This window comes from Schistocerca piceifrons, chromosome X (genome assembly GCF_021461385.2).
Source record: "Schistocerca piceifrons isolate TAMUIC-IGC-003096 chromosome X, iqSchPice1.1, whole genome shotgun sequence".
Lineage (NCBI taxonomy): Eukaryota > Metazoa > Arthropoda > Insecta > Orthoptera > Acrididae > Schistocerca > Schistocerca piceifrons.
The window spans coordinates 401219623-401241055 of record NC_060149.1 but is presented as its reverse complement, the minus strand read 5'-3'; the positions used below and the strand labels follow the sequence as shown (position 1 = coordinate 401241055).

General features: G+C 41.0%; 1 protein-coding gene across 2 annotated transcripts in view; it reads right to left on the bottom strand.

Annotated features, from left to right (window-relative positions):
* Positions 1-21433, bottom strand: part of LOC124721754 — a 171376-nt gene that overhangs the window by 3333 nt on the left and 146610 nt on the right. For both annotated transcript variants that reach the window (XM_047246856.1, XM_047246857.1), the window contains one exon: positions 13480-13674. In XM_047246856.1, coding sequence (XP_047102812.1) covers positions 13480-13674 — 195 coding nt within the window. The remainder of the gene's footprint in view (positions 1-13479; positions 13675-21433) is intronic.

Here is a 21433-nt window from a genome sequence, read left to right as displayed (position 1 = left end):
TTACTAAGACATGAGCAGATGTGTGAAATCATTATGCGGGGGAGTCTGGCTCTGTGCTGACACAACAACTGATCACTTAGCGTAATCAGGATCACTTAGCACAATCAGTTAGGACTGCCTGCCACAGTGTAGCCAGAGCCGCCACCACTGCTACAGCTGTGCAGGGTCATCCCACTTCTCTCACCTCCTCTGACATTTTCGCACGAGGTCATGTCATGGTACATGGCCCTGCACCATCCCAATGTCAGATGCTGCTACCATGTTACTACCGTGCCATTTGTCGATAAACAAATGTAAGTCATGAGCTTTGCTTTTTGAAAGAAGATGGCACCAAAGCTGATACCGCCAGTGATGTTGCCAAAAGCTGCTGCTGAAGACTTTGTTTGATGTTTGTAGTTTAAAGGGATGCCCACAACCAGGTCACAGGGCCACCTGGAGATGGATCCAGAAATGCAGTTCCGGGTGGAGAATGAATATCTGCAAATGCACCTTTAATGAGGCATTAGTAAATGGAAACTGCAAAGCAGCACTGTACCCACAGCCAGCCTCGCTTGTACATTTTTGGGGTTCCCACAGGCAGTTCTGTTCCAGCCAGTAACTGATGTTGCTATGGGTTTGCTGTTTTTCACATTTGCAGGTAAACCAGGCATAAATGTCTACATTTTCATACAAAATTTAATGATGTACGGAAACTCTCTGCAAGGGGTCATGAAATGTTGGCAGGGGTCACCGACGTGAAGTTGCAAGGAGAGGCTCATGCTTTTGTAAATTCCGGGGAAGGGCTAATAAACTATCAAGGCATTTGATTTCCTTTCAAAAGGGCTAGTTGATAGATATAGAAATAAACACAGTGTTAACTGCTGTAAGGAAAAAATTTACATCCTATGCCAAAATTTCAGACAGGATTTAGAGCTGTAGAAATCAGAGTTGTGTTGTGGTGTACTTGTGTACTAGGGGAATGAGGAACTTCTCAGGAAAGTACGTTGTGAAGATGTATTTGTCCATGGGACTGACACAGAGGTAAGTGCCATACACAATTGTGCTTTGCCAAATACATTAAGTGAGGCCATACAACTTATGTTTCTATGCAAGAAGGCAAGGCAATTGGTCCAATCTTTCACTAGGGTTAATCGCACTAGATACGCATTCACTGCTGAAGTGTTCTGCATTTGTTGTAAATGCTCAGGTCACAGGGTTCCTGAGTGTTTGGCACTGGCATGTGCCTATTGTAGAAAGAGCGGACACAAAGGAGAAATTGTCCATCTCTACAGAATCACTTGGCAAACAAAATATGTTGGTGAGGTGCTCGAAGGAATGCGAATATGGAAAATATAAATGGGAGCAGTTCTGTACTGCCCCTTGCTCCCCTTCCGCAAAGTGAATCCAGTAAGGCAGGTTGGACTCACTCAGGTGCAAACATAATTTTGTAAGGTAAAATCGAAGACAGACAGTCTACCTTTATCACTCATTCAGGTGTACAAATAAGTGTTTTGTTCATTAAATTTACAAACGGTCGAGAACTAAAACTACCGCATGGTACACCGAGTTGAATGAAAAAATATGGTAATTCACTCAACAGGCTCACAAAATGTGGAACTGGAAATAAGACGAAAGGAAGTACCAGTTCATATTCAATGTGTGTTAGAATTTTCATACCATTCTAGGCAACAATTTCCTGTGTCATTTTCAGGCATAGTTAATTTTTTTCAAAAACACCACCTCCAATTTGGGGAGGGGGGGGGGGGGGGCGGAAGTCCACGATTCTCTAACCCACAAACCATTGCACAGTACCGGAAAAATCATTTGGATAGATTTGATGAAAGATTCTTTAAGCAGAGATATTTTCTTATTGGATCCACTAACAAGAAATGAAGTTTTAGACAGTAAACAGACACATGAGAAGTGCAGTTTATTTTGGATGAGTGTGACTAAAAAAGGTACATTTTTGCTCATGAGCATAGAAATTTTGAAGCATAAATGTGAAAATTCCCTGGGGTACCATACTTGCCAAAGTGCATGAAGTAAATACTGATGAGATGAACAGCATACCAAGAAAATGAACAGCCTGAAAGAGCGGTTTACATAAATTCCATCTCAGTTACTCATCTATACAAGCAGAAACTGAAAAGAAACTTGGAACACCTGTGTCAGGTAGATCAGGATGTACTGTACCCTGTTCTAGCCAATTTTACGAGTTTGTTGAAGAAAAGAAACAACTTCCAGCACCCTCTTTAACATACCATGAGATTCCTACAGGTGATGCTAAGTTTATAGCCAAGAACCCATATCGCTTACCCTGTTGCTTGAAGTGCATAGTGCAGACAAATAAGGCAGATTTACTGGAAGCTAGAGTAATTCAACCTTCTTTCAGTACCTAAGGGTCACTGGTCACGGTAATCCCCAAGAAAACCAATAATAGAGAAAAGCCTTACCTAATTTGTTTAGACATGAGAGCAGTCAACATGATTGCAAAACTGCATACTTATCTCCTTCCAAGGATTGATGACACATTGGGTCACCCTGGCAAATGCAAATTCTTCACTGTCTTTTATATGTGCTCTGGCTACTATCAAATTTCTATGGCAATGGAATATCGGGAAAATAAAGCTTTTTCTGTGTCCTCCGGGCATTACGAATAACTATGGATGCCTTTTGGCCTCGGATATGCCCCTGCTACTATTAGTGTTTTGCTGATTTACTTTTATGAGGTTTACAGATAGCCATATGCCTAGTATACCTGGATAACATAACTGTCTTTCCAAGCACCATGAGAGAGCGTGCAGTATGACTAAGAAACATACTAACTAGTGTTAGTGATGCTAATCTAAAAACGAAATTAGAAAAGTTCAGTTTCATGTCATCAGGAGTACACTATTTAGGCCACATAATTTTAGCAGATGGTGTGAGGCCAGAGCCGCGATTAATGGACGCAGTGGAAATTAGAGGATTGGAATCATTTCTTCGGTTAACAAATAACTATCTTGATTTAGTGGAGAACTATGCATACATCATGAAAGGGTTTACAAAATTACTAAAGAAAGGAATTTTTTTGCCTGGACAGTGAACAGCAAGAGTACTATGTTCAAACTGAAAGAAATTCTTACAAATTCACCTAACTTGGTTCACCCGGATAATGTGATATCTTTTATCTTGTCAGCTGATGCTAGCAGCATCGCTGTCAGCTACGTTTTGAGTCAAATACAAGACGGTAAAGAAAAACCAATCCATTATGCATCACATCTGCTGTATCAAGCTGTGCAAACCTACATCACCACAGGAAAGGAACTTCTGCCACTTGTTTTCGGCACCCATTACTTTCAGTGTTACCTATGTGGTTGTCAGTTCACAGTAACTACTGATCATATGACTTTAGAATGCCTTTTGAATTCAAAAAATGCCAGTAGCAGACTTGTTAGATGGGCCTTGAAATGCAGTGAATATGACTACACAGTCAAACATATGCTGGACAAGTTAAACCAGTATGCAGATGCCATGAGTAGGAAAGTTAAGATCCTGCAAGTAGATGACATACTTATCACAAGAATATGGTGCCGAGTGTAAAAAATTGGGTACCTCGCTCAATTTTGTTACGAGAGATGATGTTTTAGATAAGACAACACCTCTTGAGAATGGATAGTAGTTGCAAAGGCTATCCGCAAGCACGTACTGCAACTATGCCACGATAGCACATAGGCATGCCACAATGGAAAAAGCACTACACAAGCATGCATGGCAGGCCATTACTGATGGCTGCAACAAATGAAAGACTTAGACGATTATATTTAAAATTGTTTCTCTCCGGCTAAGAGAGCACAAGGGTGTAGACCAAATAAACCTCTTCAAACTTTGGCTGTAGCAGCAGGATCTTTTAAATTGTAGCACTCGATATTGTGGGACTGTTTCCCCATAACAGCCCACAATAATAGATACATCTGATCGAACACTGACCATTTCTGTCACTATCTTGTTATGATACTGACTGAAATGCATTCGTCACTCATTTATTACTACTACAGTGACAGAAAAAAATAATCACAACACCGAGGAGTCGTGTGATGTAAATGGAAGACGGTGGGCGTGTTTTTACACCTAAAAGATTACGTATATTTAAATTTCACATCAACCGCATTAGAGCGGCGCCAATAGTGCCACTATGATAATTCAACTCAGGTCTGCTTTAAGTACATACTATAATGGTCTCGAGCATTAGTTACCTTTGAGACCAGACGTAGTGGGTTGATGTTAATCGAGAATGTCTTTAAGGCTAAAAAAATGCCATTATCAATATTGCACTGAGTCTGAATGAGGTTGTCTAATAGCGCTACAAGATGCCGGATGTTCCTTTTGCGATCTTGCAGAAAGACTGCGCAGGAATGTAGCCACTGAACACGAGTGCTGGCAGCGGTGGTCACAAAATGTATAGTCACAAGAAGACCGGGATCCAGATGGTCACATCACACTACCAAGAGGGAAGACCGTAGTGTTCAGCATACGGCTCTGGCACACAATACTGCATCTGCAGCAGCAATCTGAGCAGCAGTTGACACCACTGTGACACAAAAATCTCTTACGAATTGATTACTTCGAAGACAGCTCCGAGCCAGACGACTTCTAGCACGCATTAAACTGACCTCAAAACACTGCCATTTGCGACTTCAGTGGTGTCAAGCATTAGCCATTAGAGGGCTCACGTTGAGATTGGGATCATCTATTACCATGCAATTTTGTCATGCAATGTAAGGGTATATGAGACAATAGGACTGAGTCTCTATGAGGTTGTTTATAGTCACAAACTGCATTACCCTTTCAAGACCGAGAAGTCGCTTTCTGTGATAAATTCCACGGAAGTGAAAAACCTGTGCAAAAGATTTAAACTGATTTGGTAGACAGTTCATCAGAATAATGCAGCTGTGACACAGAGACAACAGCTCCGTAATCGTAAGAATGGTAGGATGGCACTATACTAAGTAGGAAATTACATAATGTTACAACAAACCGCAAAGAAACCGTGCAGAACTAAGAAATTTAAGTTCCCCTGGGATGGACCGTTCTGGATATTGCATTTCACATCACCTGTCAATGTCAAATTACAGCTCTCAGACTGGAACATTGTAATTAATTTTGATCACTTAACATAGTATAAAGAAAAATGGTTCAAATGGCTCCGAGCACTATGGGACTTAGCATCTGAGGTCATCAGTCCCCTAGAAATTAGAACTACTTAAACCTAACTAACCTAAGGACATCACACACATCCATGACCGAGGCAGGATTCGAACTTGCGACCGTAGCGGCCGCGCAGTTCCAGACTGAAGCGCCTAGGGCCACTCGGCCACACTGGCCGGCCATAGTATAAAGATAGTGATATAGTATCTTCCACAGTGGAATCAGCAAAACTCTGAAGGAACTGTTCAGAACAGAAGCAAATGTTCAGTAAACTGTTACACAGATGTTACTGTAATTTACTTCTATTCCTGGGTATAATTTATGGTCCAGGGATTAAGACAATCTTAAGTCTCGAGTTGGAAATAATGTCAATATTTTCTATGTCACTCTTTTGCTTAGCCATATTGATGATTCTGTTGTGAGCTTTTGCCTCACTGGTTATGATTAAGTAGAAACTTTGCGTAAGTGTAGCATATATATTGTTGTGAAGTTACCTCTGTGCCTTACAGGGTTTTCTAGCATGTTAATTTGTTATTACCACTGCCTGGACAGAACTTCTCCCCCACTGGATTGCTTGCTATGGGCCAAAAATCTGTCCATTGTCGACATCTACCCTTTGTCAAACAACATTAGTCACACAGTCTTTTCTCCTTTGCGCACCACTCTGTGTTCTAATGTGGTTCTCTATGGTCATAATGTGGTTCCACAAGACTAGCAGGCCCCTGTACTACAAATGCATCACTCTTTTGTATTTGTTTGTTGCACACTCCCCATTATCCCAAAAATTAAAGGGTGCCCTTTTCAGCCTAGTTACCCTCTTTTGCTTATTCCTCTATATTTTATTATGTGCCTCTACTACAGTGTGATTTCATCATATGTTTGCATTATTTTGCTATTTAGAGGCATTGTCACTGCATGGTATTCACCATTATCTGGTGTGGCAAAGTTATGTTCAAAGTTTACAAAATTTGAAAACTTTTGCAACAAGGACACACATCACAAGCCACTAATGTGGAGAAGGTAGCTGCTGTGTTTTGAAGGAATTTGTAGGAAAAAGATCCCACTCTCCACAGGACTGAACCACCTATTGTTCAATCACCACTGAATTCAACACTGTTCCACGTGACTCATGCTTACAGCCACTCTGGCTGATCATGTGTCTGGCCAGGTTCCAGTGGATTGTACCGACATAAAGAGCAAAAGTTAATGACAACTTTTATTTTTCTATTGCCCTAAACAGCAATTCCTCAATGTCACTCTTCTTTAATTAAAAGTATTATTTTGTATTTGTCTTATGAATTGCTTACTTTTGTGACTGTTTCAAGCTTTTATTATTGTGCTTATCTGTTCATTTGATATTTTATTGTCATGAGCTATTTTTACAATATTTCTATTCATTGTGACTGAACTTAATTACCTTACTGTTGTGATACATAAATTTAGGTTAAGGGAATCACCCTTCAGGTGTTTACTGTTGATGATTCATTATTTGTTTATAAAATGAATTAATGCAATGAGAAGTGTAACATTCTGCAGTTGTTATTTTATACTTTTTTAGATAAATCTGTTTAATTTCATACATCATTCTGGTTGATACTCAAAAAGATTCAATCAAGCAGTTGACTTGGTACCTTCTCTACATTAACATACTTTCAATTTGGCAACTTTTCTTTTATCAGTTAAGTAATTACTCAGTGGGGCTAACTAACTTAAAATTTTATTTACAGTGCTGCTCCCTGACTACACATAAAACAAAATGTTCTGTTTCAAAATTCTGTTCTGTAAATTTGATCTGCCTTATTATCAGGTTGGCAACTAAATGGTGCCTTCCTGGTGATTACCTAGTCACCATAAGGACACTGGACACCGTGCGTCCATGTCGTCTTAAAAACTGACTGCAGTCTGAAGAGGAGGCCTTTCAATGTCACACAGCCCACATTCTATTACAAATCACATGAAGTCCATTATCTCCTCCAATAAAGCTAGAAATCAATCATTTGCCTCTTTCTTAAATCTTGAAAAATGACCTGTAAACTTATGTTGCTTATTTTCACGTTATCTTCTCATCCTTGTTGTGCAAGTGTTTCAGTTGTTTTTACTCCTTAAAACTCTCTCTGAAGCCAGCTCTGGTTGCCTTTCTAACACTGGCACCATCATAGTTCTGTGCCAACAACTGTAGTCACCATACTGTCACGTAACAATTATACTCACATTCCAAGATTTGAATTGTTAAATTAAATTAAAATAGTGAATTGTTAAATTAAATTAAAATAGTGAATTGTTAAATAAAATTAAAATTGTTCAATGAAACTAAAATACTGAACTGTTAATTGAAATTAAGAAGTTGGTATCCCTAGATTTAAGCCTGATTGCGATTGTTGAATTCAGGGAGAGGGGAATAGATGCACATGGTGCTCCCAGGCTCCGATTGCAAGTAACATTTATCATTTAAGCTTCACAAAGAGGCTGCCTTTCTGTTTATCACTTTTCCACTGATACAACAAAAATCGATTAGTTCATGCCAGAACAGGTCAAATCATCGTCAGCAAAGTCTCTCTGTCAATCAAATCACATCACAGGATCAGTTGACTTATGAGACTAAGGGCTCTAGAAGCCATGGCATCTGTTCCAAGCCACCATCTAGAGCAGATACTAAATGGCTTACTTTCTTTACTGTGGCAATTTCTCTTCCCCTTCAAGATGGATCTGGAGCTACTGGGGTTATCTTCTCTTGTACCAATTGCAACCCTTATGAGCAAATAAACTGATACAGTTTCTTATTATAAACTTGAGTTCCGTATATTAACTACAAGCCCACATCACAGGCAATCCTGACTACAACCCCTGGAGGGGTGTAAATGTATATGCTGAAATATAAATTGCCTTTGATTCATTTCCTTGTCCAAACGGTAGGTCCCACGATAACTAGTTATGTCAATCAGTCCACAAGCTGGAAAAGGTAAAGGCATAATGACAATAAGGCACTGCACAATAGTTAAGCATTGTGAAGTTCAAAGCAACCTTCTACCTGAGGGTTGCTTTATTTAATCTGTACATATCATTCTGACTGCTCAGGTTTATCAATATTCCTTGCATGTCTCTCAATACTGTGCAGGAAAACAGTACGTACCGGCAAAAAAACTTACACCTTGTTTGCATTTACATTAGCTGTTCTTGAAAAAAGAAAAGCAACATTGTGTGAACTTCTTTATATCTACCCGTGTGTGTGTGTGTGTGTGTGTGTGTGTGTGTGTGTGTGTGTGTCCTGTGTGTGTGTGTGTGTGTGTGTCCTGTGTGTGTGCGGTTTTTTTATGTCAAGTTCTTCTGAGATTGACCACAAAGTAGCCAGCTTCCTGGCATTGCTTTGTTCAAGATGTAATTGATATAGAATTGTCTTATGCTAATTTTCAATGGATGATTGATACACATATTCGAAAGCTGCAACACACTTGTCAGGCTGCCAGTTTTCTTTTTTCAGTTTTTGTTTCACTCAACCACCAGTGTACCTATTCAACAAAAGCATTGATTTTGAGTGAAGAAGATCTCTTGGCTACTTTTTCCACACTAATGAAATCCAGTCTAGGACCAGCTCATCTGTCATCCACCTGCCATCACAAGCTCTTACAATAAAACCAGCAGGGAAACTTTCTCCCTTTGGGACTGTTTTCTGATTAAAAACCACATACAGTGGCAATTTTATCCATCAGCCATAATGCTGAACATCACTGGCCACCGCTGTTTTTCAGCACCACATGTACACATTTGTATGCCACATTTCCCTACATTATTTATTGTATTGTATGTATTGTAGTGTATCGGAGTAGACTGACATTTGGCTTGCATTCCCTATTTGAGAACGTAAATAAAAATTTTTTGTGCCATAGTTGGGTCACATAAATGCTGAAAAAACATCAAATTGTTTTCGTAAGCTTGAGGCAGCTTTTGTGCTATTGTAGTTCTGCAATGAATACACAGATTATTTCATAACATAAGTTGTCCAACCCATCCATAGAAAACGTTAAATTCCATTGGCAAAATGTTTCCCTCACATGCTGTTTTGCAGCCTTCAATTTCAATTATTTCAGTTGTAATGGCATATGCACATTTCCTGTTTTGAACTAAAAAATCAAGCACGTCTTTTTCCACATCTGCATATTTGCACTTTTACCCTCAAAATGAACACTGAGTTTTCAAACTACTTAAGAGTTTCTCTTCACTTGTACAGCAGTGAGGAAAGCTGATAACTTGAAGCTTAAATTTTGCTGAGTAACTTATGTTGCTTTCTCATCATCACTCGCGGTCTCTTAAATTAGTCATTTTATCAAACCTCATCATCATCATCTTGGACAGTTTCCAGCCACTGGCTGGGTCTGTCGGGAACACAAGCCTCTCCACCGTGTTCTGTCTTTCCACCATTCCCCCTCTTCCACCTTCGTCCAGTTCTCTCCTCTTCTCATCACACATTCCTTCACTCCCTTCACCCATCTATCTCTTGGTCTTCCTCTGGGCCTCTTCCCCTCCAGTTGCAGATCAAACATCCTCTTTGGAATTCGTCCCTCATCCATTCTCTTCATGTGTCCATACCACTGCAGTCTTGATTTTTCTATCCTGTCCTGTACTGGTTCCTCCTTTAGTCTTTCCCTCACATACAAATTTCGCAATCTGTCTTGTCTTGTTACACCCAACCTGCTCCTCTGGAACTTCATTTCACTAGCCTGTATTCTACTTTTGTCGCTTTTGTGCATTACCCATGTCTCACTTCCGTATGTCAATATGGGGACAAAGTAGGTTCGGTATATAATTCCCTTGGATTTCTGTGGCACCTCCTTGCTCCAAATAAGCCCCCTAATGCATTTGTAGAACTGCCCTGCTTTTCTGCATCTTTCATTTATTTCCATTGCGTTTCCCCCCTTACTTTCAATCACGCTTCCCAGGTACTTGAAGTTCTCTACCACTTGTAGTTTTTCCCCTCCACAAGTTATATCCACATTTGGCCTATTCTTCTTCCTTGTTGTGACGATTATTTCACTTTTCTTTGCAGAGAAATGCATTCCATATTGTGCTGCCGTTGCCTCCCATGCATCTAACTGCTCTTGCACCTCCTTCACGCAATTTCCCCATAACATCAGGTCATCGGCAAAAAGCACTGCTTTCATTTTATGATCTCCAATTGCATCTGATACTTGCTGTAGGATTTCATCCATAACAATAATAAACAATAAAGGCGAAAGTGCACTTCCCTGTCGCAGCCCATTTTCCAGCTTGAACCATGCAGTACGTTCCCTCCCCACTTTCACACAACTCTCACTTCCCTCATACATTTTTCTGACTTTTCGTGTAATCTCTTCATCTATCCCTTTTGCGTTCAGCACATCCCAGAGCTTGTCCCTACAGATACTATCATACGCCTTCTCAATATCCAAAAAGGCCATGATTAAGTCCTTCCCGTACTCATAGTGCCTTTCCTGCAGTTGCCTTACCGCAAATATGAGGTCCGTTGTTGATCTTCCCGGTCTGAAACCGTACTGCTCCTCTTGCAGTCTACTTTCAATACTGCTTCTTATTCTCTTCTCCAGCATCTTTTCATAGATTTTTCCACAGTGGCATAGCAGGGTGATTCCTCTGTAGTTCTCACATCTCCTTTTATCCCCTTTCTTGAAGATCGGGACTATAATTCCTTTCTTCCAATCCTCAGGAATTCTGTTCTCCTTCCACACCACCCTCAGCACTCTGTATAGCCACTGGGTTCCTACTTCTCCTGCTGCTCGTATCATATCCACTGTTACTTCGTCCCAACCTGGTGCCTTGCCCCCTTTCATCCTCTTTATGGCTTCTTCCACTTCATTCCAAGTTAGATCATCAATTTCCCCACTATTATAATCGTCTGCTGCCTTAGGCTCTCCATCGCTGTTAGTTACCTGCTTGGCAGCATTCAACAGATCTTCAAAGTACTCCTTCCAAATCTTTTTGAGCTCATGCATTTCCTCCACAACTCTTCCATTATTATCCATGATCCTCAGGCACTCGCTTCTGTCATTCCTCTTATTTCTTACCATGGTGTAAAGTACTTTTTTGTTCCCTTCACTGTCCTCTTCTAACATTCTTGTCCATTTTTCCATCCACTTCTTCTTCTCCGCCCTTACTATGGTCTGTGCCGCTTTCTTGCTTTCCTTATATTTTACCCTAGCTTCCTCTGTTCGGGTCTGGAACCATTCTCTGAAGGCTTTGTTCTTTCGAAGTACTGCCTCTTTACATATGTTGTTCCACCATGGGGTTTCCCTACTTCTCCTCTTTGTGCTAGTTCTTCCGCACACAGTCTCAGCTGCCTCAACTAGAGCCCTCTTAAAATCGCCCCATTCTTCTTCCACTGTTCTCTGATCTTCCTTTGGCAGCTTCTTCCTGATCAGTGTCTGGTACTGGGTCCTCCGTTCATCCTCTTTCAGCATCCATGTCTTCAACCTTTTCTCCTGTATATCTGTTGCCCTCGTATCTTTTTTCTCTCTTAGGGTGGCTACCAACAGCCGATGGTCGCTGTCTAAGGCCTCAGATGGTATGACCTTAACATCTGTGAGGCTGCTCATCATCTGCCTATCCACTAGTACATAGTCTACTACTGAAGTTTGGGACCAGTCCCCACTGTACCAAGTTATTTTGTGACTACTCCTCTTCTTGTACCACGAATTTGCGATCGCCAGCCCATTCCTCTTGCAGAATTCCAGCAACAATTTTCCTTCTCTATTTCGGTTCCCCCAGCCCTCTGGTCCCATTATCTCCTCGAATCCTTTCCTGTCTGTGCCAACATGTGCATTGAGGTCCCCTATTATAATCTGATTTCCTCCATTTAGCTGCTTTTGCATGTCATCTTCAAATTCCTCCTTCTCCTTTTTTGTACACCCCACCTGTGGGGCATATGCTTGGATGATTTCAATGCTTTTTCCTTTCACCCGTACTCTGGCTTTTATCATTCGATCATTGATACCTTCCACCTCCTCCTGCAGACCCTCTCTGACCACTATTGCCACTCCATTTCTTCCCCTCTCATTCCCTATCCAGTACAGTTTACATCCTTTACTTAGTGGTTTTTCACCAACTCCTCTCCACCTAGTCTCAGCAAGTCCCAAGATGTCCAATTTCCTCCTTTCCATCATTTCTACAATTTCTTCTAACTTCCCAGTTAGAGTCCTTACGTTTAAGGTGCCCAGCCGTAAACCATCTCGTAATCCTTTTCCATTGCTTGGTCCGTTTCCTTTAAATCCGTTCCGTGATCCGAGGCATGTTCCCTTTTTGAAAGCAGTTGATTTATCCACTACTGGCTTGCTAGGCCTATCGCAGCTTCACCAGAGCCCCGTTAGCCGTCACGTTTCAGGGTTCCCATAGGGCCTTCTCAGCTACCGTAGCGGTCCTGGGGCACACGAAGTCCCCGCTGTACATCGCCCCTAAAGGCAATCCCCTACTTTGTGCCGTTGCCCATCTCCCACGACTTGGACGAGGGGTTGGACTTATGGGCAATACGCAAAACCTGTCCTACTGGTGATGAGTCATCTTTTCTTATGAGGTAGTTGAAGACAGGGAGGGAAGGCAGATAGACTTCTTTTTCTACTTGAACTTCCTACTGAAACCTGTCCTGTTGCTGATGAGTCTCACTTAGTTATGTGAAAGCTAAAGAAGGGGAGAGAGAGAGATGCAACTCACAAAGTACTGTCACTAAATTAGCTTTTCAGTTACGCACTCTGGCAGGAACAAGGGAAGACTAGCTTTTTATCTCCCATCAGTAATGAAGTCATTGCTGGTGGAACACAAGCTCTGACTGAGGAAGGAAATAGGCCATTCAATCTCCCGCAACCCAGCGTGGGATTCATCTTAAGCAATTTACGGAAATAAGGTAAAAATCTAAATCTGGATGGTTGGATAGCGAGTTGAAACACTAGACTTCTGAATATGGCTCCAGTGGCTGACCACAGCACCACCATGCTCGGTCTCTGAAGGCAAGCAAATTTTTGCAGGCTTGTATCCTGTTTAAGCAGCATTGAGTATTTGACTGGTTCAGTTAATTCTATCATCTAAGTATGGAGCTGATGCACAAACTTCAATTATCGAAATAATCAGTGTGATATAAACTGCAAGGGTTAAAGAAATTTTAATTTTATATATATCTATGCACTGAAACAGGGGCACAAGCACTTATGATAACATTTTTTCTGCCAACAGCAGGATCAAAACTCACAGTAGAAATTGTATGTCTATAAATTACTGACATTATAAATATAATTGGAGAACAAACAACATTCAAGTATAATAAATTCAAAAACTTACTTGTGAAGAATACTCCTTTCCTCACTGGTAAACTCTGCCGTGAACACGAGATCTTGTTCAGAGTTACTCCTTGCATATGATTCGAGAAATACGAGTGCTTTATTTTCGAATGAGGTTCCTGGTTTCTCAGCACTTTCTTTCTTCCCTTCCTTAAATTGACTACCAAAGCCACTTCTGTTCATTTTGGCTGTCAAACTAAAAAAAAAAAAAAAAAAAAAAAAAAAGTTATTCAATGACAACAGCTGCAGAATTTGGGAGTTAAGTATATTTGATCCATATATCTTGAGCTAAAATTGTTTCATTTCCATACGTATTTCACAAATATATATTCTCTGTTTATCACCACTGTAAGGAGATTAAAACAACAAGTATATATTCACATTAATGTGCAGGTGCTGGCCAAAAATGTGGAAACACCACGAGAAATGCATGCATAAATACTAATGCAGATGGTGAACAAGCCTGCAGGTTGTGCCATTGTATCTGAACATGAATGGCACCTGTGCAATGTCCTCAATACGTTGCAAGTGTAAGTCATGGTCACAACAGTGTTCTATGTAACTTTGAGTTCATTATGTTGGAGATAAGTGAATTCAAACATGGGCAAATTGTTGGTGTTCACATGGTAGGTACTTCCATAAGCATGGTGATCAAAGCATTTGATGTTTCAAGAGGCATTATATCGAAAAATTTTACTGCATACAGGGAATGTGGAAAAACATCATGCACTAAATCAAAGTGTGAACAGAAGTGTGTGTGTTAAGTGTTCATGACAGAAGGTCATTGAAGAGGCTAATGATGAAAAATAAAAGGAAGACACCTGTAAAAGTCACTGCAGAACTGAATGTTGCACCCACAAACCCTGTCAGCACCAAAAAAATATGAAGTGAGCACCATAAGTTGGGTATTGTAGGGTGAGCAAGAACTCCAAACCCAGTCATCAGTGATGCAAATGCCCATAACATGGAAATGTGGGGATGAAGCTGTAAAGCTTGGATTATGGAGCAAGGGGAAAAGTCAATTGGACATATGAATCTTGTTTCACACTGTTTCTAACTTCTGGCTGAATTTATGTTCCAAGAGGGAAACAAGGAGGAGATTTGTTGATGATTTGGGTAGCCATGTCATGATATTTCTGGGCCCCATGGTTACTCTGCGAAGTCGCATTACTGTCAATGATTATGTGACCATTTTGGCTGATCAGGTCCACCCCATGGTACAATGTTTGTTCTCCAATGGTGATGCCATGTTCCAAGATGACAGAGTCACTGTTTACACAGCTCACATCGTCCAAGACTGGTTTTTTGAGCACAAGGATGAATTGTTGCATCTCCCCTGGCCACCAGTCACCAGATCTTAATATTTTGAACCTTTGTGGTCTTCTTTGGAGAGAAGAATCTGTGATTGCTATCCACCATCATCATTACCTGAACTTGACATTATTTTGCAGGAAGAATGGTTTATGATTCCCTTGTAAGCCATACAGGACCTGCATTTATCCATTTCAAGATTATCGGAGGCTGTTTTGAATGTCAATGGGTTTCCTAACCATATTAGACATGTTAATGTGCTAGGTTCTGGGTGTTTCCATATTTTGTCCAACCCCTGTATACTGTACATTATAAAATACTAGCGAACCCGCCAATGCTTCACAATTGCTAAATATGTACTAATATCCTTCTCCCCCCTTCTTTGTCCATCTCCTCCTCCTCCCCCCCCCCATTCCCTATCCAGCATCTCGGCCCCCCCCCCCCCCCCCGTCATCTCTTTCTCCTCCTCCCTATCTTTCTCCACCTCCTCCCCTCCTCTCTATCCATGTCCTCCCTTCATATGTCTATCCGCACCTCCCCAGCCATCTCTTCTTCCCCCTCTCTTTGACCTTAAACCACACACACACACACACACACACACACACACACACACACACAAAAATGAGGTTTAAGATCAAAGAAAGGGGGAAGAAGAGATGGCCGGGGGAGGTGCGGGTGATACTACACGTGACCCCCAAACCCCGCCCCCTTGGGTGGGGCAACTTTTAAATCTTAAATGGAAACCCCTATTTTTTATTGCAGATTCGGATTCTCCATAAAAAAGTAATCAAGTTTTGTCTGAGACATATTTTAAACCATTGACAGATGGCGCTGAAATCGAGAAAAATTAAAACTGGGGAAGAACTCTGATTTATTTAGAATGATCCGAGGAAGACGCATCAAATTGATACAATATGTGCACCAATTCTTTAATTATGCCAAATTACGCTGCTTCACAATTGCTTGTACAACAAGCTCCTTAATGCGTTGCCCTGCAAGTACAGAAATGCATTAAACCTGATTGTGGACTTTCTGAATATGTATTGTAGATTGTACTGTGATAGTGATTGTTAATAGTTACAAATTTGCAGCCTGAGAGATAAATACTACTGATTCTTAAAAAACAGTATACTGCCTTTTGTCCTGCAATATCCTGTGAGTGTCTATATGTACTACCTACACTGCGTAAAAGAACTGAAAGGTCACTTTTTTGCAACTCCAGCATTTTCCCCCGTTGGTATGCAGAAGTTTGAAATTTGATTCAATGGTGCCTACAACCTTTCTCTGTAAGGATGCAAAAGCGATGTCACATTGGCACCAAATTTCACCATAATTCTGCCTAATGCCACCGTGTATGTCACACACAATAGACTCCCCTTACCACATCTCACCAATTCTCTTGGTGCCTCTGTGATGGACGTCTGAACTGTGGCACCCAGCATTACAATCCCCAGCATTGAAATCAGGCAGTTTTCTTTCGTGTAGCTGATGAAAATATTTCAGACACATTCCCACTCAGAAGAGATACAAAAAGGCCTAAGGAGATAGCATAATGGGCGTCAATGAAACTACCTCTTCCCTTGGGGAGTATTCATTGACACACATTTTGTGGTCTAAAATCACAGTCTGCAGTGCAATGCGCAACAGAACGACATTTTTGACAACCCTTGACAGTGCTGACACCCCTCAGATGATTCAACCCTTCTTTAAGGACATTGAGGGGTTGTAACCCAAATTAATTTGATATGATCCATTTTGAATGTAGCATGACCACAAATTTTGCTCTGGTGTACAGTGTGAAACCACTAGGGACTGTTCAGAACTATTCAGTGAAAACTAAACATGATCTGAAGCAGCAAGAGTGTTTGTGCTTTTTGTGCCCTCCTGTGGAATCATAATGGGGATCCTCAGTGCCACCCTTGACTGATACCTATGCACATGCATGCACGCAACCCCTTCAAAATCATTCAAATTCTGCATGCCTGCAAAGAAACATCAGAGTAGCAGTGTAGTGCCACTCAAATGAATGGCGTCAAAGGGGATGCCTGTGCCGAGTCACCCAGGAATCAGTCAAAGGCTGTCTCTTTAGAGATACATTTTTAAAGTGCTCAATACAGGTATGCAGCTGACACAGAATGTGTTGCCCCCACCCCATAATCACGCCACAAGAGGACTGTAAAATCATAAACATCCTTTGTTGAACCAGATCATGTTCAAATTTCATCAAATGGTTTTGAACAATCCCTAGTGGTTTCACAGGCAGGATAAAGGGGAAATTCTTTACCTACTCAACAATTAATGCCCATGCACCAACAGAAGAATCCGAAGAAGAAGAGAAAGAAGTATTCTATGAATCTTTGGAAAGAGTATATGATGAGTGCCCAGGGCATGTTATTAAAATAATAGCTGGAGACCTAAACGCTCAGGTGGGGAAAGAACAGATTTATACACCAATAATTGGCCCCCCACAGCAAACACGCAACAAGTAATGATAACGGAACAAGGCTTATACTGTTCACAGCATCTAGAAATATGGTAATAGGATCAACACTGTTCCCATAGAAAGAAATTCACAAGGGAACATGGAACTCACCGGATGGAAACACAGTAAATCAGATTGACCATGTGTTGATAGATCTGAGGCACAAATCAGACCTATTGGACGTGAGAAGTCTCAGAGGCCCAAACATAGATACAGATCATTTTCTGATCTGGGCACGGGTGAGGGCAAGGATATCTAACGCAGCTCAAGGAGACCGACCCAGGGCACAGAAATATAATATAACAACTTTAGAATCAGTGGAAGTAAGAGAACAGTATCAGGAGAAGATAACTTGGATTTTGGAAAACACTGGAGAATATAACAATATTGAAGATCAGTGGGAAGCTATAAAAACGATGGTGGAGACATTGGCAAGAGAGATACTTGGAATTGGGGCAAAACAAGTAAGACCATCATGGTTTGGTACTGAATGCAAAATAGTAAATGAAGAAAAGAACAAAGCATATAGCAGGATACTGTGGTCACACTGTACGAGGAGGATAGTAGAAGAATACAAAGAAAAACAGAGGATTGAAAAGAGGACCCACCAAAGAAAAAAGAGAGAATGGATGAAAGCAAGTATCAAAGAAATGGAGCTCAAGAGAAGCAAAAATGAAATAAGGAAATTCTATAGAGAGGTGAATGCGGCACGGAAGCCTTTTGGTAGCAAAACAAGCTTAATAAAAGATGAGACAGGGAATATAACAAGTGAAGAGAAGGGAATATGTGAAAGATGGCGCAGGTATTTTGATAGTCTCCTCAACCCTAGAATAACTATACCAGAGAACCCAACAGACACCAATGGGGAAGAGGACCCAGACAACAACACTACCCCACCGAATATAGAAGAAGCGAAAACTGCCATGAAGAAATTGAAAAACAACAAGGCGGCAGGGACAGATGGTATTCCAGCAGAACTGTTTAAGCAAGGAGGCAGAGAGCTGGAACAAAGCCTTCTGAAAATGGTCACCAGAATATGGGAAGAGGAGAAAATGCCCCAACAATGGAAAGAGGGTATCGTATGTCCCCTATATAAGAAAGAAGATAAGATGGAGTGTGGCAATTACAGAGGGATCACACTACTTAATTTGGGATATAAAATACTCTGTAATATGCTATTCGACAGAATACTCCCGATCATACAGAGGGAGACGGGGCTGTACCAATGCGGATTCCTTCCTGGGAAGTCAACTATAGATCAAATATTCACCTTAATACAAATCCTGGAAAAAACAAACGAATACGGAGTTGGCACGTATCACCTCTTTATAGATTTCAAAGCAGCTTATGATAGCATAAATAGAGAGCAGTTATATCAAGCTCTAGATGAACTGGGAATCTCTATAAAGTTGGTAAGGTCAGTGAGAATGACAATGAGCGAAACACAAGGTAGTGTAAGAATAGGAGGAATGATGTCCAACACATTGAGTATTAAAAATGGGGTGCGACAAGGGGATGCATTGGCATTCCTTCTCTTTAATGCCGCCCTGGAGAAGCTGATGAGAAACGCAAACCTTCTGAATAGGGAAACGATCTTCTATAAATCAGTGCCGATACTGGCCTACACAGATGACATAGATATAATAGCAAGAACCCAAAAAGCAATGGAAGAGACATTTACAGCTCTTGAACAGGCCAGTAGGAACATGGGGTTAATCATTAATGAACAAAAAACAAAATATATGGCAGTTGGAAAAGCACATAGAGAAAATATGCCAAATGCAATAACAGTGGGCAATTGTACATTTGAGAGAGTTGAACATTTCAAGTATCTGGGCTCGACAGTTACACATCTAAATGATACCTCCTTTGAAATTAAGCAGAGATTAATACTGGCCAACAGAGCCTATTTTGCCCTAACAAGACTTCTATCCTCAAGGCTCCTGACTCGTGCCACAAAATTAACTATGTATTAATCACTTATACAACCAGCGCTTACATATGCCTCTGAAGCCTGGACATTAACAACTAAAGATATTGAAACACTGGATGCATTTGAAAGAAAGGTACTTAGATGAATTATCGGCCCAATCTGTGAAAGAGGAAGGTGGAGGAGGGGATACAACCATGAGTTGTATACAATATACAAAGACCAACCCATCAGAAGGATAGTGAAATCATCCAGACTGAGATGGGCGGGACATGTGGTTCGCATGAATGATACAGAAGTACCAAAAAGGATATTACAAGGAAAGCCAGGAGGGCAGAGAGGACGTGGTTGACCACGAGCCAGATGGGAAGATGGAGTAATCGAAGACCTTAGGAAGACGGGCTATAGAAACTGGACAGTATTGGCAAAGGACCGAGAGAGATGGAAGAAAATTGCAGAAGAGGCCAAGGCTCATCATGAGCTGTAGAGCCAAGAAAGAAGAAGACAATACAGCTATGCAAGGTGGCACAGAATGTGTTGCCCCCACCCCATAATCACACCACAGGAGGACTGTAAAATCATAAACATCCTTTGTTGAACCAGATCATGTTTAAATTTCGTCAAATGGTTTTGAACAATCCCTAGTGGTTTCACTCTGTACATCAGAACAAAAATTGCAGTCACAATACACTCCAAAGGGGTCACATCACATTAAATGGGGTTGAAACTTCACTATGTACTTAGAGAAGGGCTGAATATCCAGGGGTCACAGCACTGTCCAAGGTTGTCAAGGACATCATTCTGTTGCACATCGCCTTGAAAACCATCAGTTTTGACAGTGAAGTGTGTGTCCATGAATGTCCTATGCGAAATGGAGGTTTCACTGACATCCATTATGACACCTCCTGAGGTCTTTTTGTGTCGATTGAAATGTTTTCCTCAGTCACCCATAACAGAACTGTGTGATTTCAACACTGAGTGCCACAGTTCTAACCTCCATCATGAAGGCATCAAGAGAAGGGGGTGAGATGTGGGTAGAGGAAGGTGTGACATATCCACAGTGGCATTTGGCAGAATTGCGGTGAAATTTGGTGCCAAATGTGACATCATTAACCCACAATACACCTCACATGAACTGCTGAGGACTGGCCTTTTTCCCTGGATGTCTCGACACGCTGTTTCAAGTGCTGCTGAGCCCAAGTATGACATTACAGGGTGCTACACTTTTGTACCATTATGCAGGAAGGTTGTAGGCACCTTTTAGTCAAATTTCAAACTTCTGGGTCTCAACAGGGGAAAATGATGTGGTTTCAATCAAATGACCCTTTAATTATTTTGTGCAGTTATATCTTGATGACAAATTATTATCACTTACACACGAATAAACACAGTGTCACTGAGTATAAATTAAGATATAAAACAATAACTAAAAAACAACGAAAATGAAATAATTAAAAGGTGGGGAGGGGGGGGGGGGTGGTGGTAGTGAGTGAGATTGCAAGCTCTTTGAGGAGTGACTTTGTGTACCAACGCTCAACTATTAATTTTCATTTTTTACATATCTGTCTTTCACTAGCCGGCCGGGGTGGTCGAGCGGTTCTAGGCGCTACAGTCTGGAACCGCGAGACCGCTACGGTCGCAGGTTCGAATGCTGCCTTGGGCATGGATGTGTGAGATGTCCTTAGGTTAGTTAGGTTTAAGTAGTTCTAAGTTCTAGGGGACTGATGACCTCTGAAGTTACGTCCCATAGTGCTCAGAACAATTTGAACCATTTTTTGTCTTTTACTTCTGTTCCCTCATATTTATTGCATTTAAAACATTTAAAATTTCTATTGATCATGCTGTATCCAAATATAGTAATCTAATAATGGCTGTACATCACAGCCCATAAAGCTGTTGCTTTCAGTGAAGTACGCAGTATCTAACACTTATGGACTTTTATTTTGTGAATATTATCACCTTAGTTTTCCTGGATGATTTTTTAAAATGTACTGAGAACAATTATCTTGTACAAATGCAGTATGGATTTTCCACTTTGCAATGGTGTTTTGCTGTTTTGAATTTTGTAGGCAGATTAAACCTCTGTTGACAGATTGCTGTCAACTGTAATGGCCACTTTTGCTTCACAGTCCTGGATCCCCCCCCATAACTTCACTGATTTACATAAATGGGAATTGTACTTAAAACATATTCTTTGGTGCCAGAATCCTTCTGCTCCAAATCTCCACTAGA